The sequence below is a fragment of the Mustela erminea genome, chromosome 18 (genome assembly GCF_009829155.1).
Source record: "Mustela erminea isolate mMusErm1 chromosome 18, mMusErm1.Pri, whole genome shotgun sequence".
Taxonomy (NCBI): domain Eukaryota; kingdom Metazoa; phylum Chordata; class Mammalia; order Carnivora; family Mustelidae; genus Mustela; species Mustela erminea.
The window spans coordinates 60,319,239-60,343,732 of record NC_045631.1 but is presented as its reverse complement, the minus strand read 5'-3'; the positions used below and the strand labels follow the sequence as shown (position 1 = coordinate 60,343,732).

At 66.8% G+C, this 24,494-nt stretch overlaps 2 protein-coding genes across 9 annotated transcripts in view; one reads left to right on the top strand and one right to left on the bottom strand.

The window, feature by feature from the left end:
- AATK (apoptosis associated tyrosine kinase) overlaps positions 1-2,701 on the top strand; it is a 31,297-nt gene extending 28,596 nt beyond the window's left edge. For all 3 annotated transcript variants that reach the window (XM_032321742.1, XM_032321743.1, XM_032321744.1), the window contains 3 exons: positions 90-249; positions 422-607; positions 1,591-2,701. In XM_032321742.1, coding sequence (XP_032177633.1) covers positions 90-249; positions 422-607; positions 1,591-1,631 — 387 coding nt within the window. In that variant the 3' untranslated portion in view covers positions 1,632-2,701. The remainder of the gene's footprint in view (positions 1-89; positions 250-421; positions 608-1,590) is intronic.
- Positions 2,702-3,638: 937 nt separating this feature from the next.
- BAIAP2 (BAR/IMD domain containing adaptor protein 2) overlaps positions 3,639-24,494 on the bottom strand; it is a 62,017-nt gene continuing 41,161 nt past the window's right edge. For 2 of the 6 annotated variants that reach the window (XM_032321753.1, XM_032321752.1), the window contains exons 7-14: positions 17,172-17,324; positions 14,782-15,003; positions 14,428-14,629; positions 13,679-13,880; positions 12,756-12,824; positions 12,071-12,233; positions 10,315-10,349; positions 3,639-4,077 (exon numbers count right to left, since the gene is read on the bottom strand). In XM_032321753.1, coding sequence (XP_032177644.1) covers positions 4,008-4,077; positions 10,315-10,349; positions 12,071-12,233; positions 12,756-12,824; positions 13,679-13,880; positions 14,428-14,629; positions 14,782-15,003; positions 17,172-17,324 — 1,116 coding nt within the window. In that variant the 3' untranslated portion in view covers positions 3,639-4,007. Of the gene's footprint in view, positions 4,078-7,929; positions 7,976-9,360; positions 9,770-10,314; positions 10,350-12,070; positions 12,234-12,755; positions 12,825-13,678; positions 13,881-14,427; positions 14,630-14,781; positions 15,004-17,171; positions 17,325-24,494 lie in introns of those variants that run through there. The other 4 variants (XM_032321750.1, XM_032321754.1, XM_032321755.1 and 1 more) reach the window with 4 other exon arrangements.

The window sequence follows — 24,494 nt, the reverse complement described above, 5'->3', positions numbered from 1 at the left end:
CGCGCGGGGGTGGGCCCCCGGGGGGTGGGGAGCCGTGCGAGCCGCCGCGGGCCGATCTGACCGGGCCACGCGCCGCTCCGACCCTCCAGGAGAGCCCCACCCGGGAGCTGGGGGAGCCCCTCCCTGACGCCAAGGAGCCGCCCCCGGCCTTCCTGGCGGGCGGACCCCGCACCCCCGGCGCCCCCGCCCGGCCTCGGCGGGCGGACCGCTCCCCCGACGGCTCGGCGGCGACCCCTGCGGCGGAGGACGGTGAGCCGGAGGCGGGGCTTGTGGGGCGTGACGCCACGGGGAGGGGCCTGTCGGCGGGGGCGGTGTCGGGGCGGGGCAACGTCGCGGGGGGCGGCGGCGGCGGGCGGGGCCGGGCCGGGCCGGGGTGGGGCCGTGACGTCCGCGACGCGAGTGACGCGCCTCCGGCTCGCAGGCCGCGGGCTGGCGCGGGACGACGGCTTCCCGCAGACGCCGGGCCCCGACGCCGCCCTGCCCGCCCCCGCCGCGCCCCCCAAGCCGGCTGCGTCCGGCCCCTTCTCGCGCTTCACCGTGTCGCCGGCGCCCGCGTCCCGCTTCTCCATCACGCACGTCTCGGACTCGGACGCCGGGTCCGTGGGAGGTGAGGCTGCGACGGGGCCGGTGGGAGCGACCCCGAGGGGGGCAGTGGAGGGGGCGGCCGGGAGGGCCCCTGCTCGGAGCCGAGGCTCCGCGCTCCTTGTTTCTCATCTTCCGGACACGCGCGGTTTTCAGGTGGGTAAACTGAGGCACGGAGGGGCGCCCTCTTCCCCGCCAGCTGCTGGTCCAGCACCTGTCTGGGCCCTGGCCCTTCGATGCCCTCTTGTCCCTCCTCTGGAGGCACCAGGCTGGACACGGAGTGCCCCCCACTCTGCTCTCTGCCAGACCTAAGCGCCCTGAAACCCGCAGCGGCCTCCGCCACCAGAGCCTGCCCGGCTCCGCGGGTGGGGCTCGTCCACCTCCCGCATCTCCGATGCGGCCGCGCTTGCCCGGAGGTGCCCAGCTCGCACCTCCCTCCCTGCCCCACCCCCACCCCAGCTTCAGACCAGTGCGGCCCGCCAGGCTGCCCCCACCCCTCCTTCTTGACCGCGTCCGTCCTGCATCCCGGCAAGGCTGCTCTGGACGCCCAGCCACAGCAGGAGACTGCTGTCCCCCAGCAGACTCAGCCCCTTGTGCCCTGCCCACGGCCGGTGGCTGCAGCCTCGCGGGAGGGCCAGGGCACTCATCGCGGGCTCACAGCACACCCTCAGTGGCCGCCAGGAGGCTTGTTCGTGACCGTGACCAGCCCGCCCTGTTTGGGTCTCCGTTTCCCCACCTGTATAAGGAGGACCCAGAAGGCATTTGCTGGGCTCTGTTGGGCCCGAGGGCAGGCCTGGGCCTGGTGATGCCGGGGAAGAGATGGGTGTGGCTCCCACGAGACAGCTAGGCAGGCCGGCTGCAGTGAACGCCCAAGGGCTGTAGCCCCAGCTGGTCCTTTGGCCCCTTGGCTGAGGATGGAGGTCAGGTGGCAGTCCTGGGGCAGGGCAGTCTCAGGAATCTCGGTCCCTGGTGTCTCCAAACGCTCACGTGGTACCTCGCGTTTGCCAGGGCCTGTAGCAGGAGCTGGGGGCAGCTGTAAAGAGGCGTGAGGCCCAGGCGGGCCCTCTTGGAGCCCCTCCCGTCCTGCTCCCGGAAGCAGCGAGGATGGTGACTGACAGCGGGGACCTTGGCCTTGGTGCCCCACGCAGCACCCTGGAGGAGCAGGGCAGGACAGGAGGCCTCCCTGGCCCTGGATGGTGGAGCAGCCCTGCGCACCGATCCCGTGCTGCCCCATGCAGGGGCAGGATTTGTCCTGGACACTCGGGTTTGTCCCTAGCTGCTGGGGATGCCCTTCAGCCTCAGGTCCGAGCAGCTCCTTCCTCTGCAGCCTCTCCCTCCACCCTGCCCCTGCTCATGGGCTGCTTGGCTTCTGAGGCCGGGGGACCTGCTCTTGGCTGGGGGGCCTTGCATGCCCTGCCCACCAGTTCCCGTGGTTCCAGGAGATTGTCCTTGCCCAGCCCGGGGAATGAGCCCATCCCTGCTGGGGTGGCCCTTCTCTGCCCGGTTCTGGGTTTGCTCTGTGCAAGAGGACCCTGGGCTTGTGTGTCGTGCCCCGTACCTCAAAGTCTGGCTGTCTTTCCCTTCAGCGACTCAGACCCATCACCTCTCTCTCCCCACGCAGCCTGGGCCAGCTCCCATCAGAGTCCACGGCTGGAGCGCGGGCGGGCGGGTCGAGGTGGGCTGCCTGGAGGGGGCGGCTGCCGCCCACACCTGTTCTAAAGGTGCCTGCGGCAGGCTGGCGTGCCCAGCTCCCCTCTGCGGGGCGCTGCCCCGACCGGCCCGGCCGCAAAAGGAAAGTGGGGGGCTGCACCCCCCAGTGTCAGGGGCTCCTGCCGCAGGGATGGGGGCATGGGAAGGGGTGGGGCCGGGAGGGAAGCGGGGGCAGGGCGGCCCAGGGAATATTTTTGTAACTACTGTCGTCCGAGTGACTGGAAATGGGAGGACTTTAAGTTATTGTTGCCAAAGAGACGTAAAGTTTATTGTTGCTTTGGGGGTGTGGGTGGGGGACTTGTTTTGGGTTTGTGTTTTTTGGTTTTTATTAGTTTGAGGCTTAGGATGCTGGTGCAATGATTCTCTTGTTCCTTTTTTGTTTGTTTTTTAAAAGAAATCAAGCTAAGAAAAAGCCTTCATGCTCAGTGTGTGTTTCTTTTGTGGTTTGCACATAAAGCCCTGGGGAGGAGGGGGCCTGGTGGTGCTGAGGGGCGGGCCCAGGTGCCGGCCCTACCCAGGGCACAGCAGTCCCTCCTGACGGCCGTGTGTGTGTGTGTGTGTGTGTGTGTGTGTGTGTGGCCACCCCCATCCCCTTGCCAGCTGCCCTGGCACAGCTTGGTGGAGGGGGACAGTGACTTGAGAAGGGAACGACTGCCGCAGCCCTCGCTTCCTGGGAGGGGACCTGCGGACGTCCTTGGGAGGTTCTCGCCCCTCACCTTCCCAAGCACGGAAGCAGGGGTGGGGCGAGCGGCAGGCAAGAGGGTCTTTGAGGAGTTTGGGCTTCTGTGCGTCTCCACCCCAAACGTCTGCCCTGAGACCTCACCTGGCCCATCTCTAGCTCCCATGAGGCCAGGGCCCTGTGTCCCCACCTGCCCTACCTGTGCTCCCCTTTTGCTTCTCTTCCTGGGCCGTGCACGGGCTCCGGTCAGACTGCAGACCCCTCCTTCAGGAGCCTGGCAGGAGCGGGACGGCTGCCCGGAGTGTTTCCCCAGATGGGCGCTGCTGGCGCCCATGTTGGTGACTGTGGTGGTCACCAGGGTGCTTCAGCCACAGACACCGTGGAAGTGGCTGGGGTGGGTGTCCTCCTCACCCCCCCCAGAGGCACCCGCCATTTACTCCGGGGACACGGAGGAGAGCAGGGGGCCCAGTAGCCAGTTCTGGGGGGGGGGTGTGGCTTGGCTGGGGCACAGCGGCCCCCCAGAATGCTAGTGGGAGTGGGGAGGCTCAGCAGAGCTCCAGTCGAGAGCACCTCATAGCTTCATCTTCCAGAGGAAGGTGGCGGGGTCTCCCCTGCCTCCGCCCCAGGCCTCCCGCCCCCTTGGGCCCACAGAACACAAGCGGGCATGGTGGGGCACAGCCTCTTTATTGACCAGACGCTTGGGGGCTACGCGCGGTGGGGAGCTGAGCCCCCTTCCAGCTGCAGGCCGACCCGACACCCTTCCCTGCCCCTGAGGGGACCACGACACGCACAGCCAGGGGGTCCTGCCTGAGAGGCCAGCCGCACCGCCCGGGGGCAGCTCCCAGCCGTGGGGCCGCTCGGCCACGACTCCGAAGAAAGGGCGGGGCCCTGTCCGGGCCAGACTGAGGTGGGGGCAGAGCCAGGCGGGTGAAGGGCACGGAAGCAGAAAACTAAACAGGGGTCGCACAGACTGTTAGAAAAGGGCTTGTGTTTGGGGACAAGGGGGGTGCCCAGCGGGCAGCGTGGGACTTGGCCGTCAGCTGAGGAGGGGGGCAGACCTGTCGTTGGTCACTGTCGGCTTCAGCTGGACGCTGGCGAAGGGATTCCTGAAGAGAGAAGAGAAAGGCGGTCTCAGCGCGGCGGACGCACCGTGTCGCCTGGGCTGCCCCGGGGTCCTCGGCCGTGCGGATGGCCCGGCCTCAGCCCGGAGCTGGGCGGCGACGCAGCCCGCAGGGACAGGCAGGGCAGGGCGCGGTGCGCAGGGCCGGAGCTGCCCGGGCAGGGTGGGTGGGCGACCGGGCAGCGGCCGCTGGGCTGGGGGCTGGTTCTCCCTCTGAACCGGAGGCGGTCCTGGGCGGGCCTGTGCCCAGCTTCGGTGAGCCGCCCCGCTGCCCCAGAGCAGTAGGGGCCCAGCTGTAGACACGCCATCGACACACACAGACAGCTCAGCAGCTCCCACGGACCCGGCCCATGCATCCCGGGGTCCCCGAGGGTGGCTGGGTGCAGACACGAGGCCTCGGGCGACCCCACGCCAACACAACACACATTGGGTGTACGCACACGGGGAGCCGCGGGGCTCAGCCCCCATCACCCCACCCCCATGGGCCCGAGGCCACAGCGGACGGACAGATGGACCGGCCAGACAAGAGGTTGAGACAGGACGAATGAGCACAGCGGAGGCCACACGCAGCCTGGTCCTCACGGAAGCCTCTTCTTGGGGTCCCTGCCAGGCACACAGGGCGCACCTGCCTGAGCAGAGTCAGCACGGGACGGCAGCTGGGGTCGTCAGGCAGCCCCAGGGGTGACAGCACAGATGGAACGTGGGACACGGAGGGCTCGGCACGGACAGGACGCACTCCTGGCCAAGCGCTCGGCTCTAGAGCCATTACCTGGGGCGTCACAGCTGGGCGGGGTCCGCAGGAGCTGGGCAGTGGGCGCTCTGTCCAGCGCCCATGAGAGCACTTGAGGGTTGGGGTGCCTCCCTGGGTTTTCTAAAATGCCGAGATGCTTCGGACTGAATTTTTAGAAGGATCAACTCGGGAAAGGAGCCAACTCATTGGAGCACGGCTTCCACACGTGCACACGGACGGTCTGGAATCCCGCGTAGGCGCGGCTCGCACGCATCTTCAGGCTCTGAGGACTACAACCCCCCCGGGGCTCAAGGCTGCCTCCAGCCCCGCACGACGGCTTGGCCTCTTCACGTGCGACAGTCCTCTCTCCAGCGACCCGTGCCGACGAGCTCCAGCTCTCACGTTCAGGGGCAGCAGCTGCCTCAGGGCTCCCCTGGGCACAGCTGCTGTGGCTGGGGACATCTGCCCCAGGACAGATGGCAGAGGGTGGCCCACACCTTGACCGTCACCTTGACTAGACTCTGGTTCTGGTGGAAGGCTGCAGGTCCTTGGCTGTCCCCAGAGGGGTCAAGGCAGGGCGTCTTGGGGGGCTAGAATGGGGGCAGGTTTGTTCATTTGGAGTTGGGGACCGAGCAGCGGGAGGAGCCCCGCGGCTGAGGAGGGCGGCTCTGGCGCCGAGCGGAGCCCGAGCGGAACGGCCAAGTGGGTTCGGGCAGCACACACTGTCCTCCTGCCCTGGGCACACCTGACTCCTCAGCAGAAAGGGTGGGCGGCCAAGCAGCCTCCGCAATGGCGGGTGCCCTGCGAGCAGTAGGGCCAGAGAGGGCGTCTGGCCCCTGACCCCACTTTTCTAATCTCCTTCCCCAAAACCGTGTGGCTGCGGAGCACAGTATTGTCCGTGCTGCGGGACCTGAGGAAACGGGCCGGGGCTGGACATGCCCCAGGCCTACCCTCTGCAGCCCCGGCCCGAGCCTGACCAGACACCGCAGCTGGACGCGCCCACCCCCAGCACCGCGAGAAGGCGCGACCCTCTGGGGGCCCACCACCTCCTGGGGACGCGGGGACTCCGGAGCCACCTGAGGGCAGGCGGGTCAACAGCGGCCCGACTCTCAGGACAAATTCAGCCCTGAGGCCCCCTGCAGAGTCTCTGGCCAGGCAGACACACTCCCTGCTGGGAGCAGCCCCGGGCGGAGCACTGCCGGCCACGCTCCGCCACAAACCACCAAGACACAAAGTGGCTCGTGTCCTGCCAGCAAAGGGCAGGCGACAGGAACCACGTGAGCGCTGCAGGCCCGGACTGCAGGGTCTGCTCCACATCAGGGGTTCCTCCCGCGGCACGGCTGCGACACCCCCCAGCCCCGTGAGAGCACCGCAGCATGGACGGGGAGCAGATGGACACCCAGCAGAGCAGGCCGGCGGTCCCCGGCATGGCTAACGCCCGAGCGGGGACCCCTCCCTGGGGGGCGGATCCAGTACCGGTTTCCCAGGGCCGCTGTTCAGGGCGCCACGGGGCTCCTGCCTGCAAACCCTACAGCCTGAAGGGGGCCGAGCGCCACGGCCCAGGATTTTCCCATCTCTGGCCACAGATTCAGGGGATCGCCTGTAACTGTCTTGAGTCCGCTATGTGAGAGCGAGGCAGACGGTCCTCTGACAGCTGAGTGGTTTCAGGGTGCGGTTTCCATCCTTCTGTGACTCGGAGAGCAGATTCCCACTTTCTCTGGATCGTTCTTCTCGGAGGCACAAGTGGTCCTCCTGGGGTCGAGCCCATGTTGCTCCGCGTGCCCCAGGACCACACCTCGGGGGGCGGGCACGGCTCGGCAGAGTGGGCCTGGGGGCCTCAACCACCCCAGGGGCTTCTGACAACCCCCCCCCAGCTGGGGACTCTCCGATCTCAGGGCCAGGCCCGCTCTGCAGTGGGGAAGACAGCTGGTGGTGCAGGGTGGACGCCCACAGTGCCCCCGGGGTGGGGGGCTGCCCTACGCTGGACACGAGGGCGCAGGCAGAGGCCAGACCGGCCTCCAGAGTGACGGGGGCTGCAGGGGCAGCGGGGCAGGAGGCGCAGCGTCTGAAGGCCTCCGGGAAGAGGAGGCATCTGGAGGCAAAGAAGGCCTTTCCACCCATCCCCACATGTCAGGAGCATTTGTCTCCAGAACTTTCCGGAAGTCGCTCATGCCGCAGCTCAGAGACAATGACAGCGAGTCCGGGACCTGCTGGGGCAGTCGCTGCCCCTGGGGAGGACCACACCGTCGGGATGCTCCAGGGGGTACAGAGGACGCAGGTGCCGGCTTCATGGGGAAACTTGTCGGTGACGGGGCGGGGATGGGGACATACGGCAGCAGCGCCCCCGTCCCAGGCACAGGGGCCCAGAGTGCTGGGCTCCCCAGCGCTGGCCGACGGCGCTTGCTTTCCCAGAGCCGAGCACAAGGGATCGTCAGAGGATGGGCTGTAGAAGGCCAGCCAGGGCCGCCCATGGGGTGGCTGGAGGCCTCGTCTAGAAAGCTTGGGGCAGCCTCGAGGAGCCTCTCAGGGCGGATGCGACGTGAGTGCCGGCAGAGCAGGCGCCAGAGACCCCATGTCCACCTGCCCCGGTGTGCCTGACACACCCACGTGGGCTCCAGCCACAGAGCTGTCCCCAGGATCGACCCTGGTCTCCCCAGCCCCCGACGGGCTGCGGTACTCACCAACCAGATCCAGCCAGGCCCGGCTCAGACCCACACCCGCAGGGGCTGGTCGGAGGGAACCCTTGGCCAAAGGAGCCCAAAGCCAGCCTCCTGGCCAATCACAGTGCTCCCCCCAACCCGGATTGTGGCCAAAGCGCCCCACAGAGGCAAGAGAGAGACCCAGGCAGATGGCCAGGACCGGACCATGCCCAGGGGTGCAGGGGTGGGGAGGAGGAGCCGGTCAGGCCCACAAGCTTCCAGACAGACGGAGGAAAGCCCAGAGCCCAAGGAGCAGTCCAAGAAGCGAAAGCCCAGAGCCCAGAGCAGAGGCAGGCTGGGCAGACCCTCGCGCCCCGTCCCCATCCGCGCCTGCCAGGGCCGGGGCCAGAGCATCTGCACAGTCACTGGGAAGGCGTCCGACCAGCGTGGGAAACCCCGGGCAACTTACTAACTAGTCAGGGGCGGCTCAGAGTCGGGCCACGTCCACGTCCGCGCTGTAAGGAGACACAAGGGTTCAGCTGGGGCAGGTGGGGGGGGAGGGGCCTGAGGCCCCCCCCCCCCGCAGGGGGTGAGGTGGGGGGTGGGGGGTGGGGGGTGGGGGGTGGGGACACCGCCCGGGGCAAGCGGCCCAGCCATGGGGCAGCCGCAGGGAGGAACAGGAAGGGGCCTCCCGTGGCAGGCGTCCCCAGTCAGCCCAAGCGGCCCAGCCCCCCCGAGGGGACAGGGACGGACGGCGCTGTCCGGCTGGGCACCGCGGTCCCCGGACAGAGGCCGGCTCGCCGTGGCGGCCCAAATCTGCGCGGCGGGCCTGGAAGGAGGCGCCACACCCAGCTCAGTGCGATAAATAAAACTTTTATTCCAACGACTGCAGTACAGGGCGCAATCCAGATAAAAAAAAGAGGAAACAGGAAACAGGAAACAGTTTGAGCACTTTCCGTGTCCGCGCAGTTCGCAGTTTTGTGTCTACACTCATCCGTTGAGCATGGGATCCCCTGGATTTGAGGTCTTGAGCAAAACGAGAACACCGGCACGGAAGGCTCTTTGTACACGGGGCCGCGCTCTGGCTTCGCGTTCTCCTTAAATACGAAACGGTCTGTGCCTTGAGCTGCTTCTCTCCAAACTCCCGGCCCCATCCTCGGCCCCAGGAGAGCGGGCGGAGGGCTCCGTTAGAGCACGTCAGACAAAGAGGCGTCCACAGCTTCACGGGGGCCCGTGGCAGGAGGGGCCGGGCGGGCTGGGCCCTGGCTCCCTCCTCCCCAGGTTCAGGGTGTGAAGAGGTAAAACCAGCAGCCACGGAGTCCAGCACGTCTGTTTCGAAGTCACCAAGACACACACAGAGGCGAGAGCGTTTAGGGAGGACGGGGCAGGGGCTGCCCTCCCCAGGGCCAGCCCCGGGCGGCCTGGGGGCCGTGATCCCCTCACGAGGCTGTCCACCAGTTTCCAGAACACTTGGGGGGAGGTGGTCTCTGGAGCTCTTTGGAAAGTCCGCGAGGGGCTGCGCCTGCCCTGCCCTCTGCCCCGCCGGGCCCCGCGTGAGGTCACACGGCCCTGGGGTCACCGCCCGCCCGTGCTCTGGTCTCTACACTGTGGAGGACGTGCAGAAGGCCGGGGGCTGTCGTCTCCCTCACAGGAGCGGCCAGCTTCCTCAGGAGGCCGCCCCGGCTCGGCACGCACCCGTCCGTCCGTCCGTGCGTCCGTGCGGCCCTGGGACGGGCCTCCCCTTCCCGGACACCGAGGCCAGCGTCCGTCTGCGGGGGGGAGGCGGATGCAGGAGTAACAGTGTGCACACCGGAGTCCATGCAGATCGGCTTTAGTTTTTCAGGAAAGAAAAGTCCTTTTCCTGTTTTTTCTTTTTTTTTCTTTTCTTTTTTTCTTTTTCTTTTTTTTTAAATTTTTTTAATATTTTTCTTTTTCTTCAGACTTTAGGCCTGGCTCGCAATGAGCCATCAGGAAGGGACAGCGCGTCGTGAGCACGGTGGCCGCAGAGCAGAGGCGAGGACGCCGGGCCCCTGCTGCCCGGCCGGCAGCTCCCGCCAGGCGGACACACAGGGCCGGGGGCGTGTAGACACGGGGAGCAGAGATGGGGCAGCACCATGGACCCTGGGGGGATCTCAGAGTCTGGGGTCACCAACCGGAAGGCGGGACGGGGCAGGTGAGAGAGGAAAAGAACCCGAGAACAAACCGACGAGGGCGCGGAGGAGAACCGACGGAGGCCAGACAGATGGGGGCTCTCCCGAGCAGCGGTGGCCCGTGGTCAGCGTCCTCACACTGTGGACACCAGCGTGCCGCTGCGGAACAAAGCACAGGACGCTGCGGGCCGCACGCCCCTCCTGCAGCCGCTTGGGGTCAGCCAGCTGCCTGCCCCCCACCATGCCCCCTGAGCCAGGACAAGGGCCAAGTCCAGGCGGGGGACGCAAGAGCAGCAGCCCCAGCCGACCGTGCCGGCCAGGCCACCAGGAAGGAGCAGCAGGGCACGCACCGGGCTGAGGGCTCCTGGAGGACAGGGAGCCCCGGTGACTGTAGGGAGCACGGGACCAGGCTGGGCTCCAGCGGTTCGGGGCCTGCTCCCACCCACCCGGTGTCGGAGCACGAAGGCGGATCTCCGGACTCAGCTGGCGCTATCCCGGCAGGGCAGGCTCCTGCCTGGACACCCCCGCAACTCAAAGGAGTGAGAGGTAGAGAGGAGCAGTCCCCTGGGCCCCACCTGCCCCAACCCAGAGCAGGGCCTCCACGTCCCTAGGCAGGTGCCCACGGAGCAGTCCTGAGAGGGTCTGCAAGAGGGGGTCGGCCCTGCCCACCCGCAGCTCCCAAGGACTAGTGCGAAAGCCCTTACCTGCTCACAGCCCGCGCTCCGTAGTCATCTAGACCCTGGAGGAGGGGGAAGCAACACATGTCAGGTTGGGGGTCCTGGGGGCGAGGCGCGGTCCACAGGACCAGAGGAAGCTGGGCGCTGCCCCCGGCCCCAGTGGGCGCACGCAGTGCTGGCTGCAGCCGAGGGCCTGGAAGGCCCCTCCCACGTGCACAGCAGTGACAGCCCCAACTCACGGGGCATCTCCTCCTCTGGCCAGCGGCAGACCACGGATGGTGTGAGCTCACACTCACAGGCACCCGTGAGACAGATCCCCCGCTGACCCCTCCACACCCGGGTCCCGTAGCGAGCGGACAGAGCCCGAGCATACCCGGTCACCCGGCATGAGCCTGGGATGACCCGGGACGACCTAGGGGGCCTCTCCAGGAACCAGTGACACTCGCAGGGAGGGGCTGATGGCCGGGCGTGGAAGCTAGCCTGGGCCAGCCCCTGGGCAGAACACACCCCAGCACCCCAAGACACCGGCTGCAGCCCCAGCTGTGTGGCTGAGGGCGGTGCTGTGGGCGCCGCCACCAGGGGCCGCGGGGGACACACCCTCCTCAGCCATGTCAGCGCCACGACCAAACCCGGACGCGGGGCAGTGGGAGCAGCGCGGTGGCCAGGCCTGCCTAGGCCCAGGCAGCCGTGTCCCGGGGCCGGACGGTGCTAGAGCAGCTCCTGCCTGGTGGGCTGGATCTGTGCCCTCGAGGTGCCTCCCCTAAGCTGGATCGCTCCCCCTGCTACCGCCCTGCTGCTGCCCAGAGTGCCAGCACTGGCCTCAATTTCTCTAGAAGGTTCTATCCCAGGGTCTTAGCTACACCTCCTCAGGCTGGTCCTTCTCACCGTATCACTGACTCCACCTTCCCGTCCACTCTGCCTGGCCATGAACTCCTGGAAAAATGCTCCCTTCCGGCACACAGCTCCCCACTCCTGCTGGTTAAGCCCCTCATGGGAGGGGGGGCACGAGGCTGCTCAGGACCGTGCTGAGCAGGGACCTCCCTGGACCTCACCCACCTTCACCACCACTCACCCCAGCCCCAGGCAGGCTCAAACCTCGGTGGTCGCCCCTGGGGTGCACATCTTAGAGAAAACCCCTTCTTCTCCCCCGTTCCGGGGGTTGGGGGCTGACCCGGAGCCTCCAGCGCCCGAAGCCTGGAAGCAAGAGCGAAGCTAATCCCAACATGGTCACAGCAGACCAACGTTCCAGAAGCCCTGGGCTCCGGGGGTATAGCTCAGGGGTAGAGCATTTGACTGTGGAAGCCCTGGGCTCCTACAGCCTCTGAAGCTTCCCACATGGAGCTGCACCGTCCTCACGCTCACACCCTGGTCCCACCAAGACTTTACAACCACCAGCATGCCCTCCAGGGGCTCTACTGGGGACCCTTGCTGTTGCCCAGGCCTTGACCTTCTGCCTCTGGCCACTAGGTCCTGGGTGACCTGGGCATGAGTGCCTAGCCCTGCCTCCCGAGCCCTGAGACATAATAGAATGTTCTGGCCACGTCCCAGGCCTCGAACACAGTTGCTCACATCCACACTTGGACTCGTGACTGCCGGAGCCCAACAGGCTCGGGAAGGGGGCTCCTGGACACGAAGTCCTCCCCGATGCTTGGCTCCCTGAGGTGTGGGGGGCCTGGAGGCCGCTGATACCCCAGCCAGAAGGAAGCCTGGGCACAGGGACCACCTTGCCTGCAGGAGCCCCTTCCGGCGTAGGCCCCTTCTGGGGTCGCCCTGTGCTGCTCACCTGGGAGAAGGCGGGCACGGCCACACTGTAGGGCCTCTGCTTGAAGGTGCCGGCTGTCTGGGCAGGGAAGGCGCGGGACGATGCGTTGTAGTCGGGTGGGGGGAGGGCCAGCTCCTCCTTGTCCAGGAGGTTCCCTGTGCTGCTGCTCTTGCCCTGCTGCAGGCTGTGGGGGTGGGGGGCGTAGAAGCTGCTTCAACCCAGGCCCCCAGGACCCCGTCTGACCCTCCACCTTCCCCGTGCCTCCCTTGGACCCTTCTAGAAGCCCTAACGAGGGGCCGCAGACTCACTGAGCCCATGAATGAGGCCTGAAGGAGTGGCAGGAAGAAGTTCCTAAAGCCCGTGTACCCTACCTCAACCCTGGCCCTCCTGGGGCAGCTCATGCCCCCACACCCTGTCCAAGGAAGGCTACAGCAGGGCTGTGCTCCCAGGCCACGTGTGGGGCAAGGGAAGCCCCCTCCCCACACAGCAACTGCAGACCCTTCCTCCAAAAGCAGCCTGCACCCAGCCCCCCAGGAGCCTCCATGCGCAGCAAGCCAGGCGTGGGGGCAGGCCTGTGGGCAGCGAAGGGAGCAGAGCCCAGCCAAGGCGTGTGAGCAGAGCGGGAGCCACGGGAAGACGTACGGTGCCCTCTGCCCGAGGCAGCCTCTCAGGGCGAAGGGCCAGCGGCCCGGGCCAGCACGCTCACCTCATGTGCAACCTGTCGCTGCCGTCGCTGTCCAGGACGCGCGTGTAGGAGAAGGGAAACCAGCCCCGCCTGCGAGACAGGACGCGGTGAGAATGCGCAAGGCCCGGGTGCCCGCGGCTCCCCCGTCCGGCTGTCGGTGCAGCCAACACAAGCGAGCCCTCCGGGGAGACAGCAGACCCCAGCCTGCACCCTCGCGAGCCCACCGGCCCTGAACACGAGGCTGGGTGTCTCCGGCAGAGCTCCTGTGGCCGCGGCGGCCGGGGCTGGTTTCCAGCCACACGGAGCAAGCTGGCAACAGCACAGAGCCGTCTGGAGGGCGGGAAGGTGGGCGATTTGGGAAGGGGGTGTCCTAGCAACCTCCCGCCCCGGGTCGCTCCCTCCCTAGACGGCAGCTGCCCCGCCGGGAGGAGCAGCTCCCGGCCAGGGCGGCCCGAGCCGCAGGAGAACGACAGGCTGGCAGAGTCTCAGGGCTGCGGGTGTTGCGCTACGCTGTGAAGACAAGACTAAGCCGTGAAGACAAGGCTCCCGTGTCCTGACACGCCAGCGACAGGCTGACCAGAGACTCGGGGGCAGCAGGGGGCCTTGGGGCACACGGCCGGCCTCTGCCAGCCGGGAAGCCACACGCCCGGCAGCAGGGAAGGTGCCAGACGGGCCGCGGTGCGTGTGTGTGTGGGACCCTGGGCCAAGCGGGTGACGCAGGCGGTGAGGGGGACGGGCTGGTGAGAGACGGCGAGGCCGTGGCTCTGACGGGGCGGTCCCGTGCGTGCCGCCCCGCTCTGAGGACTGAAGACATGCGGCGGGACACTCGGTCCAGAAAGGACCCCGAGGCGCCGGGCCAGCTGCGGGCCGCGGGGTTGGCAGGCCGCTGTCCCAGCCCCACACAGGCCGCCCAGCCCCGGGGCTCCCTGGGGGGTCCCGCTCACATTTTGGTCTTCTCGCTCTCCCCGTAGTGCCAGCCGTCACGGGCCTCGGGCACCAGCAGGGTGATGAGGTCCCCCTCCTTGAAGCTCAGCAGGGTGCTGTTGTCCCCGGCCGCGTGGGAGAAGATGGCTTTCACCCGCATGCGGCCGTTGCGCTCCAGGCCGGCTGCCATGGAGCTGGAGCGCGGCAGGGTCTTGTTCTCAGCTGCAGACGACAAGGCGGGAGTGAGGGGACGTGGCCGTCCTCCTGCCCCTCAGCCTCCTGACAGAAGATGCCGGAAGGTCCCAGGTGGGCCTGGAGTGGGACGCTCGCGTGGGCCGAGACGCGGAAGGACCCGGCGGCGGACCTGCAGCTTGTGAGCCGCAGGGAGCTCGGGCCCGAGCCTCAGCTTTCCCCCTGCTCATCGGCAGACCCTGGCTGGCTGGGGGAGGGGGCGGGGTGCCATCCACGGACGGGGCTGCAGAGCTGAGGGACCTGGGTGGGGGAGGGGGGCTGTCCCACGGTCCACTACGGCCCTGCCAGGTATCACCGGCGTGCTCCAGTCACGGGCGGAGCCCTGATGTCCCGGTCCGGCCCTGTCCTGCTATGGGGACTTGAAGGGAGCCAGGCAAGGCCTGAGGGGCCAGGCCAGAAACCCTCGACGGGGCCCAAGGGGGCCGCACAAGGGCCCGCGCGTGCTCGGGGCTCTGGAGGCTTCCCCACCCCCCTGTCGGGTGTGGCACGGTGGCCGGGGGCGCGTCCCAGCCCTTACTGGCCGCGTAGCTGTTCTTCGGGGCCACGCTCTTGCGCACGGGGAGCGTGTTGGAGTACGAGTCGCTCAGCTTGCTCTGGGACTGTGGAGGAGACGAGGTCTTGGGCTGGGCGGCCTTGCGGTCGGCCCAGGGGCTGTAGTCCTCGCCGTCTGGGCCCGAGACGCCATTCATGACGGGCGTGCTCTCCTGGGCAGACAGCCGCTGTGGGGAAGAGGCGGGGGGTGGGGGGCAGCGGCGCGGGAGGGCCCGGTCAGGCGCGGCCGGCGTGGGGACCCCTCACCCCAGCCACCCCGGAGCCGGGGCGGGAGCCATCTGTCCACACCCAGGAAGCCTGCGGGAGGCCGCGCACTCACCCCCACAAACGGGGCCAGCTCGGGGGGCACCGGCAGGGGCTTGGCCCCTGGGATGGGGTCTGAGATGACCAGGCTGGACTTGGAGGCCGACAGGGCGCTGGGGAGGACAGAGCCGTTGCTGGGCACCTGCTGCATCAGCTGCACGGCGCGCTCCGGGATCTTGTTGGGGTCCGCGCACGCCTGTTGCCACAGCGGCAGCTTCTGGGCCAGCAGCTCCTTGCCCTGGAGCGGAGGGAGCGGGACAGCACAGGGTCAGGGCCGGCCGCGCAGCGGGGCCACCCCGCAAAGCTACGAGAGTCTGGGCGCGCTGCGGACCTCCCCACCCACGCTCCCCGGAGCCCCTGCCTGGTCGCGAGACACTCCGCCTCTCAGGAGGGGCGCGCCTGTCTGGCTGACGGCTGCCCCACACCCGGTGGTGCCTCCCAGCCAGAAAGGCCACCTGGAGGTCCCTGAGCCCCGGCCTGGGAAGGAGGCGGGCTGCTGCATTAAGCCAGGTGGTCTTGGGGCCACTAAGACTGAGACAAGACCCAAGGTCCAACCTGAGCAGGGGCTGCCAAAGGAGAGAAAGGAACAGGGCTCATTAGCCGTGCGACAGGCAGACGCTCCAGGGGCCACCACAGGTCCCGGGGAGAGTACCATCCCGGGGTCCCTAGCCGCGGTCAGGCTAAGCTGCGGGAGGGTGCAGGAAGCTGATACCCCAACAGAAGGTACTGTATAGATGCAAGGTGCTAGTGGTCCCTGCCCCCAACCCAGGGGCCCAAGAGCCCAGCTGTCCCTTCAGTGTGCGTCGGGGTGTGCCCAGGGCACAGCTAGCCGGACAAGCACAGGGCTTAGCAAAGGATGATGAAGCCACGGGTCTGGCAGGGAATCCCAGAACGAGGGACAGCCGAGTGGGCGCCAGCCTGTGGGTCCCTGGCGTCTGATGCCCACTACATGGGCCTGTCCAGGGTGCGGGGACAGCTGTGCCCTCCATCCTCTGGTCTGCTTGGCCACAGTCGCTGCTGGGCTTGTAGCAGATGGGTCACCTGTGTCCCACTGCAGAGCCTGGAGCTCCCAGGGCAGACTAACTCAGGCAGTCACTGTCCCCAGGGCCTCTGAAGGGGCCATGTGGCCCTCACTGCCTCTCCCTGCTTCTGACCTGTGTCTGGGCAAGGAAGGGGTGTCTGAGTGAGAAGTGTGGTAGAAGCTAGACAAAGACCCTGCGAGCAGGCCATGCCCTCCACCACCTGCTGGCTGAGACCAGGGACCAGCGAGACAGGGCCCAGGGCTGGTGCCCTGTTTTGTGATTCAGATCTGATGCGAGCACAGCTCGTCCCCATGTCTGGGGCTGCGTCTGGGGCAGCTTCTGCTGCTACGGCCCAAACCCAAAATGGCACCTGGACCCTGGATGAGAGAATTGGTGGACAGCTCTGGGTGGTGGTGGCAAGGCAGGCCCATGGAGACCCAGCACCAAACAGGGGCAGCCCTAGGGCTCCCCCCCCGCCACCCCCGGTGATGAAACCCGCCTATGGGGCTGGGATGCACCTGCCAGGGACATGTCTGGTGGCCTGCTGCAAGGAAGAGCCTGGGGGGTTCTGCCCTGGTGCCCCGGCCCCTGTGCTTGGGAGGGCTGCATCCAGCTCCCTGGGAGGTCAGCTGTCACCTCGTGCACAGCAGGAGCTGCTTCGGGCCAGACACCACGGCTTTCCCGCTCTCGGTCCCCCCAGCCAACACAGGAGCCCAAGCTCTCCCTGACCTGCCATGGGGCCCGGCTGCCACCAGAGGGCGCCACCAATCACCGCAGCACAGCCTCGAGTCGGGGTGTGCGGCTGCCCTGCCCTGCCCTGCTTGCACGGCGGGCGCCCCGCCACCGCCCCTGCTCACCTGCCCCAGGGAACCCTCCCAGGGAAGGCTGCTCTCCCCTACGCGGCCCTGCCCATGCGGATCTCAGGGCGAGTCCTGTCTCAGGCACACGGGTGGGAAGGTGTGTTTACCCTGCCGCTCTGCAGACACCTTTACTGAGGAAGGACGGGAACTCGGTTGCCTAGCCTCATCTGCTGAGCTCTTGGAATGTTCTGGAATGTTCCAGGGGACAGATCTGCTCCCTCCCCAGCTCCTATGAACTCTGACCAGGGGCTCATCTGGAGCTGCCCCTTCATGCAGGGGACCCAGTGTCCTCTGGATTGCCTAGGAGGAGCTCCCTGGCTCTGCAGCCGTCCCTGAGAAACACCTGCCAAGCCTCAGAGACATCTGCGGCATCTGACCAGTGACCCTCCTACCCGCACGCCATCCCTGGGGGTATCCAAAATGCACAGCATTCCTTTCAACACAGCTCAACAGTGGACACGCCCTGATGGCTACCAGGGAGAGTCCACTTCTGCCCATGCCCCAGTGTGGCCCGCAGAGCTCACCTTGGAGTGGTAGGCGGCGGAGTTCTTGGCCACGGCGCACTGCTTCTCCACCAGGAAGCAGAACCGCCTCCTCTCCTCGGTCAGCGCGGTCTTGTAGCCGTCCGACACGTAGTTCTCCAGCTCTCCTTGCTTGTTGCTGATCGCGTCGATGTACTGGGGGGCAGGCAGCGTGGGGGACGCACATGAGCCGCAGACGGGACAACACAGGACGGTGTCCAGCTCTGGGCAGCCCCCACCCCTGGAGCGGAGCGCACCTCCCACCGGCCCACGGGGCGGGGCATGGCCACAACCTACTTGGACCGAGGAGGCAAGGGTAGAGTGACGGTGGGGCAATCCCATGCCCTACTGGGCCCCTGTCCCCCAGCAGCTTGAGTCCCTGCCCCCTGCCCCCTCTGTGCCCAGAAGCCACACACATGTGGACCACGCTGGCAATCAGGAGGCCCGGTGGCATCGTGGCCTGCCTCCCCGTGGATCCTGATTCCAGGCATCTGAGACCGCCCCACGGGTGGCCCAGGAAAGCTCGCCTGGCGTGAAGTGCTTGAGAATGACTCATTCACACCCAAATCCTGCGGGGGTGGGCAGAGAGCGCAGGAGACACTGCTTGGTGCTACAGCACACGGGAACATTCTGATTTTGCTGGAAACTTGTGGTAATAAAGCACCCTCAAGACTGTAGGCAGCCGTCACAGGGAGGCGGGAGCACCCCAAGCCCTGGGGTCTGCAAAGCCCCGTCGGGGTGTGTGCTGGGGTCCGTGGGATCCTGGCTGTTTCCCCAGGCAGCTTGTCCGACACCTTCCCTCCGTGCCCTGGGGCCACCGCCTACGTGGGGAGGCACCGCAGGGCCCGCCCAGTCCCTGTGGTCCTGGGGTCTTTCCTGCCTTGAGGGGCGCCTCCCCCACGGGCTCTGACTCAGCGTGGGTGGGCGGTGCTGAGCTGCGGTGGGCGCTGGGGGAAGCGCGAGGAACAGGCTGTTCCTGCTGCCTCCCTTCCCAGCAGGAAGCTGGAGCCCCAGGACCCGCCTGGGGGTGTGGCTTGTCCCCAACACAGCCGCCAGTGCCCACCAGGGCACAGGCTCAGCTCCTGTGGAGTAGCCACACCCCCCAGGCAAGGCCTGCCTAGCCACCAAACCGCGGGGGGCCCCCACCCTCTGCCCCTGCAGACCACCCAGCTGGCCCCGTGGAGGCTGCCGCTGAAACGGGCCTCCAGATAATAACCCGCTGGCCCCCCACTGCCGGCCCAAGGGCACAGCCTTGAGGAGTGGGCCCTAGGCTTCACGGGCAGCCTTGGGTTCTGCCGCCGGTGTGCCTGAGGGGACCCAGGGCGGCTCTTGGGGACCAAACCTGCCAGCCTGGGAGAAAAGTCTGAGCCCAGGTAAGAGCCACCCCCTCCCTGCCCTATGGGCTCTCTGCTCTGCTCCCCGCAGCCCTGCGACCTCCCCCCCGCCACGCCATTCCCCTGTGCTGCCAGAGGACTTCTTCCTGGTTGTGAAACATGTGCCTGCCGGCACCTTCCCTGCACTGCAGCTCTTCCAGGAAGGGAAGAGCAAGCCTGGAGACTGGCAGCGCCCCTGGGGGGCCGTGGGGGCCCAGTGGGCAAGGCTGAGCTCCACAGGGAGGACCCCAGCGATGGCTGTGGAAGAGGGGGGCTGCCCAGGGGACCTCCTGCACCCGCACCCCCTCCCAGAAGCCCCACAAGGACAAGAGAGCCCAAAGGCCCAGGACAGAACGCGCTCTGGATGGAAGGTCCCGGAAGGGGCACACACACCCCAGGGCCCCGGTGCCAACATGCTCTGATCTGTGGCCATCCCGCCCCCGCCCCAGGGGCCTGTCAGGGACACGGCTGTGGCCCACAGCAAAGGTGCCTTCCTCGACGCCACGCTCAGGCTCATCAGCTCCGAGCCCAGAGCCCCTGCAGGAGACATTTGTGCAGGTTCCGAAGGGTAGGGTTTAGCCTCCCAGGGAGACCCCCAACCCGTCCTCTGCTAGTGCCACCTCGTCCTGTCCCTGGGGGCTGCTCTAGCAGCGGCGGCCCGGCCTGGCAGGGCTTTGGGCTGGGGGGCAGCTGGGCACGGGGACAGTGCACGCCTGGGCGAGACTCACACACGGGATCCCACCGAGGCCTGGCGCAGGGAGGCGGCCTGGAGTGAAGCCACCACGCCCGCTGTCACCTAGTGGGGACCCTGAAGGACCGGGGCCACTGTGAATGGTTGGCACAGGACACGGCAGAAACTGGGACACGGGGCCCCTGGGTCTGCTCGTCCTGAAGGCGCACAGCCCCCGAGGCGGCCACGCGGCCTGCCCCACACATGGTTTCTGGGTTTTTAGGCTGCGGCGCGGCTGTCGCTGCAGCGCACCTGCTCCCAGGAGTGGGGGGAAAGAAGCGCGGACCCGTGCGGTGTGGGGCGCCGGCCTCATTAGCTAGGTCTGCTAGCCTCCCGGGCCGGGGGAGGGAGTGGGGATTTATTTTTAAGATTTCCATTTCTTCGAACAAGCTCCGAGAACGGCCGGGAGCAGTGCAGGTCTCGGGGCGAGTGGGACTGAGGTGCAGCGCGCGGCCCTGGCAGAAGCTGGCGGGGGACACCCCGACCCTGGGAACCACAGGTCCTGCGAAGCCAGCAGTAGGGCCTTACGAGCTATGCCCCGGGGGCAGCGGACAGCTTCCGCCACAGGCCCCTGGGCTGTCCGGTTGCCCTGAGCACCCCAGCCAGGGCACAGCCTCGCCAGTGGGGACACGCGGCCCGCACTTCTGTCGAGGAATGCCAGCGGCTTTCCCGACCTCCTCCCGGACGTGGCTCCTTGTGCACAGACCACAGCTTCACTGGGCAGGGCCCGGAAATCTGGGCCAACTGAGCAGTGTCACACTGAGGGGGACGGGAGTGGACGAGCCCCACCCACAGGGTCCGGGCCACGACACCCACACCCCCAAGCACAGAGGCCAGAGCGCGGCCTGGCCCCCCACCTCTGGTGGCTCAGCGGCCGCCTCGGGCAGGCAGGCGGGTGGGCAGGCAGGGGAGGCGTGCAGGGGGGCTCGGGGGCCGGCTCCCTCCTCACTCCCGCCTGCCACCGCCTTTCCCCGCTCCCGGCTCCGCGGTGCTATGGCGACCGCGCTATAGAAACCCCCGGCTGAAAGCACGTAAGACCACGGGACACTCCCACTTAGTCACCCTGGGCTGCACAGCCCTGTAATCCGAGAAGACAAAAGTGATCAGAACACATGTCTCCTCTCCAAAGCCGGCGGTGACTCAGAGGGGGGAGGGGCGGCGCTGGTTTACCCCATCCGTGCGGCTGCGGCTGCGGCTTTCCCACGTTTCTCAAAACCCAGCGCTGCCCCTTTGGGTCCCTGCAGCTCATGAATGAGAGAGTAGTTCTGGGCCTTCAGCTGCCACTGCTGGAAGCCGTGAGTCCCAGGAGATGACGACGGAACCCCAAGGGCTGTGATGCTCAGGAAGGAATGACAGAAATCTGACCCCCACGTCACATTCCATAACCAGGCCCGTGTCCCCTCTCTGGGGGATGGACCCTGCACCCGAGCACAGAACAGGAACGGCCTCAACCTGTAGGGCTGCAGGCGCGGCGGGGGGCCGTGGCTGCGGCGGGGGGACAGAGAGCAGCTCCGCGGATTGAAGGACCCTCAAAACGTCATTTAAACCTGAGAGGCCAGAGCAAGGCTAAGGGCTGGGGCAATGTGCCGTCCTGCCCATAGGTGCGTGGGCGGGAGAACCGGCTGTTCAGCTCCTTGGGTCCTGGGGTTTCTGTTTTCTGGCAAAAGGGCCCAGGGCTGTCAGCAGATTGGCAAGGAGTCTGTGACTAGCGGACCCCAGCTGCAGTTACGCTACCTAAGTACACTTACATGCCCAGCGTCCCCTGTGCCAAGAGGCCTAGGAAAGAGTTGGGGGACACGGAGCTCCACACCAGGGGGCAGATGCTCTGACGAAGACTTTAGGTCCACAGATCAGCATGTTCCCAAGACCCAAGGGGATGGGTCTCCGCACACCTGAGTCAAGGCCGTGGGCATCGCCAGCACTCCCGGACCCACACCACCCGGCGGGCTCTGCCTGCGGACGTCGCTGTGCCGGGCGACCCTGCTGAGCTGGGAGGGACTCTGGGTCTCCGCATCTCTGGAGCGCGGAGGGGCTGACCCGTGCCACCCATGCAGCCATGGCCCGGTGCGGCGGCCCTTGCCTCCCGTGGCCGTGTTCCTGCAGTTCAAGGCCCACGCCTGACTTTACGGACTTAGCAGGAAAGAACATGACGCATCTCACCAACATTCTCCGTGGTGACCCCGGGTCGGAGCTGTGCTCGAAGCGTGTTCGCGCAGAGTGTCGGGAACGACTCAGTTGCTACAACGAACGCTGCGAAACCCACAGCGGCTTTCCACGCTCCTCCCGCGCCCAGGCCTGGGTGTCAGGTGGCGAGGGGCACGTGCCCTCCCCCAGGTGGCCTGTCCTGGGAACCTCATGGTCCCCGACGCCACCTCTGGACACGGGCTAAGAGGAGAGGGTGCCCCGCCACAGAGGCGCGGCTGACCGTCCGCGGAACGCCCTGGGGCGGAGGAGCTTCGGAAAAGCGTGACAACAAGAGCCGCATAAAGGGCTCCAACGACCGGCACAGCGTCAAACTCCGCACGGCAAGGGGCCAGCCTCTGCCATGATCTTTTTTGAAGATCTAAATTATGGTTATTTTGTTTTTGTTTCGTTAATTACACATCCCTTTAAATAGAACAAATTTCCCCCTTTCTCCCACTGCAATCTGGATGTGTGTGCCTTCGGGGACTCGCGCACCCAGGGAGTGGGAGCCAAAGTGGCTGAAGGTCCCGGCGAGAGCCTGTGCGCCTGCACAGAGAGGCCTGCCCCACGGCCTCCAGGCTCAGGAACTCACTGGACCTCTGCTCCTGCACAGCCGGCCGGGGCTGCGGGCCTGGGAGGAGGGAGCGGAAGGGGGACCTGGGCCCGGACAGATGTGCCCTGCGCCTCCAAGTACCCGACAGCCCCGGCTCCCCAGCACCCTCCGCCCTTCCCAGCAGCCAGACCAGCCTGGATCAGGGGGTCCCAGGGCCAAGCTGCCTGAGAACCCCAGATGGCCGTGGCCCATTGTGCTCGGGCCAGCAGGCTGGGTCCACACGGCCTGGGTCACTCTGGACACGGGCCCACTCCTCTGTCTCATTTCTTCTTCCTGAGCACTCCCCTCTGCCTCTGGGGTCTTGGTAGCCCCTCCCTCAGTGCACGGACCCCTCACAGAGGTTGGGAGGGACACACTGCTTCCCCATGACCCCAGCGCACTGCACACCCAAGATGCATCCCGGATTTTCTATCAGTCATGACCCCCTCTTGGAGACTGAGGTCTACTGCCTATGCTCCATCCTATTCTAGTCAGAGCTGGGCCAGGGCTGGGGACAAACAAAAGCAGACAATGTTAAGGGGCGCCTGGGTGGCTCAGTGGGTTAAAGCCTCTGCCTTCGGCTCGGGTCATGATCCCAGGGTCCTGGGATCGAGCCCCGCATCGGGCTCTCTGCTCAGTGGGGAGCCTGCTTCCTCCTCTCTCTTCCTGCCTCTCTGCCTGCTTGTGATCTCTCTCTGTCAAATAAATAAATAAAAAATCTTAGGAAAAAAAAAATGCAGGCGATGTTGTCACCCACGCCCTACAGGATTTGGTGAGGGGAAGATATGCTACTTCCATACCTAGGACCAGAAGCCCTGGAACCACCGGCTGCCCAACAGGACTGGCTGCCCTTCAGAATACCCAGAAGCTTTGAGAACCCTAACAGGACCTAAACCCTAACAGAACCCTAACAGGCCCCGGTGTAACGCTCACACTCTTGTGCCTGGGGGAGGGGACACAGGTTTGGCAGAGACACCGAGGGCCAAAGGGACAGGGTCACCAAACGAGGCTCCACCATACCCCACCAGACACACAGCCCGTCCTCCCCGACCACATGCCCCACAGCGCCCTCCACACGGACGGGCACTTCCATGGGTGCAGAGGTGGGGGTCTGGAGAGTGGCCTTGGCTGTGGGGACAGCACGTGGTGCCTTCCCTACTTCCAGACGCAACCCTTGTCCTAGTTAGTGCCCCAAATGTCTCTGAGCACCTGTTCCCTGACCTACAATCAGAATCAGTTCTCCTCATGGAAATCCCAAAACACAGTTTCAATTACCAGCCGTTCTTGAGAACGGCCAGCTCTGACCCAGTCCCGTTCACAGGGAGCCCACCCCAGCCGGACAGACGAGCGCTCTCCATCTCCTGCCCTCTGGGGGGCGGGTCTGGTCAACTTCACCTCCCACCACCCCAAAGAGCTCCACTCCGTGGGCAGGGCCCCCCGCTCTGGCATGGCCTGGCCACTGGCTACCCGACTCCGAGGCTTCACGAGAGGAGGGAGGCCAGGGTGTGTAAGGGCCCGTGGCCAGTCGGCCGCTCCAGAGGGGACGAGGCTGCCTGAGGAGCCCCAAGCAATGGCCCCTGCCTGGCGGGCAGCCCTCCCACTCTCCCTGCCCAGTGCTCCGCGCACATGCAGCTCAAGTCCAGGACGAGGGACACGTGGGCTGGAGGCTCTGGCAGACACACAGGGGATCCCAGCAGTCGAATCTCACGAAAGCCCACCCACCTCTCTGCAGCACCGAGCAAACCCACGCCTGGGCCTGCACTCTGGACCCCCGGCCACGATGCCCAGCCCTGAGAAAGCCAGCGCGCGGACTCGCGTGGTCTGGGCACGCCACCTGCCACCTGCCCAGCCAGAGAAAGACATCAGGGCAGCGGCTCTGCTGCAGCCTGAGGTTCCCCGGGAGGGACCGCCGTGTGAGTCATGGGCTGCGGGACCTGCCTCCACCTGCACACACAGCCCCCCCGCCCCGGGAGGGGCCTGCCAGGGAGGAGAGTCCCCAGGAGTGGAGGGGGCAGGCCATCCGCTGTGCTTGGAGCCCAGGTCACTCCCCTCTCTGGGGTCATTACTCTCCTCCGCGTCAGCCCGAGAGCATGGCCCCAGCAGCCCACGCAGGTCAGAAGCCCACCCCCCGCCCCGGCACAGCCCCTGCGTCTCCTGCTCTTCCTCAGGGCTGGGGACAAAGCTGAAGCCCCTGCAGCCTGCGCACAGGAAGCGCAGGAATGAAGAGCTCAGATCCCACGCTGCGTGCGGCCGTGGGGATGGCCGGTGGGACTCCGGGAGAGCTGGGGCCGGGTGCTTCCGAACACTGAGAAGGAGCCAGCGAGAGGAGGGCCTCACCCTTCCCCATGCAAGGGTCTCCAACAGGCCCTTTCCAGGGACTGCCAGGACCTCAGCCCCACTCCTGGCGGGCTCAGTGCACCTGCCCCAGGGAGCAGTGGGGAGGGAGG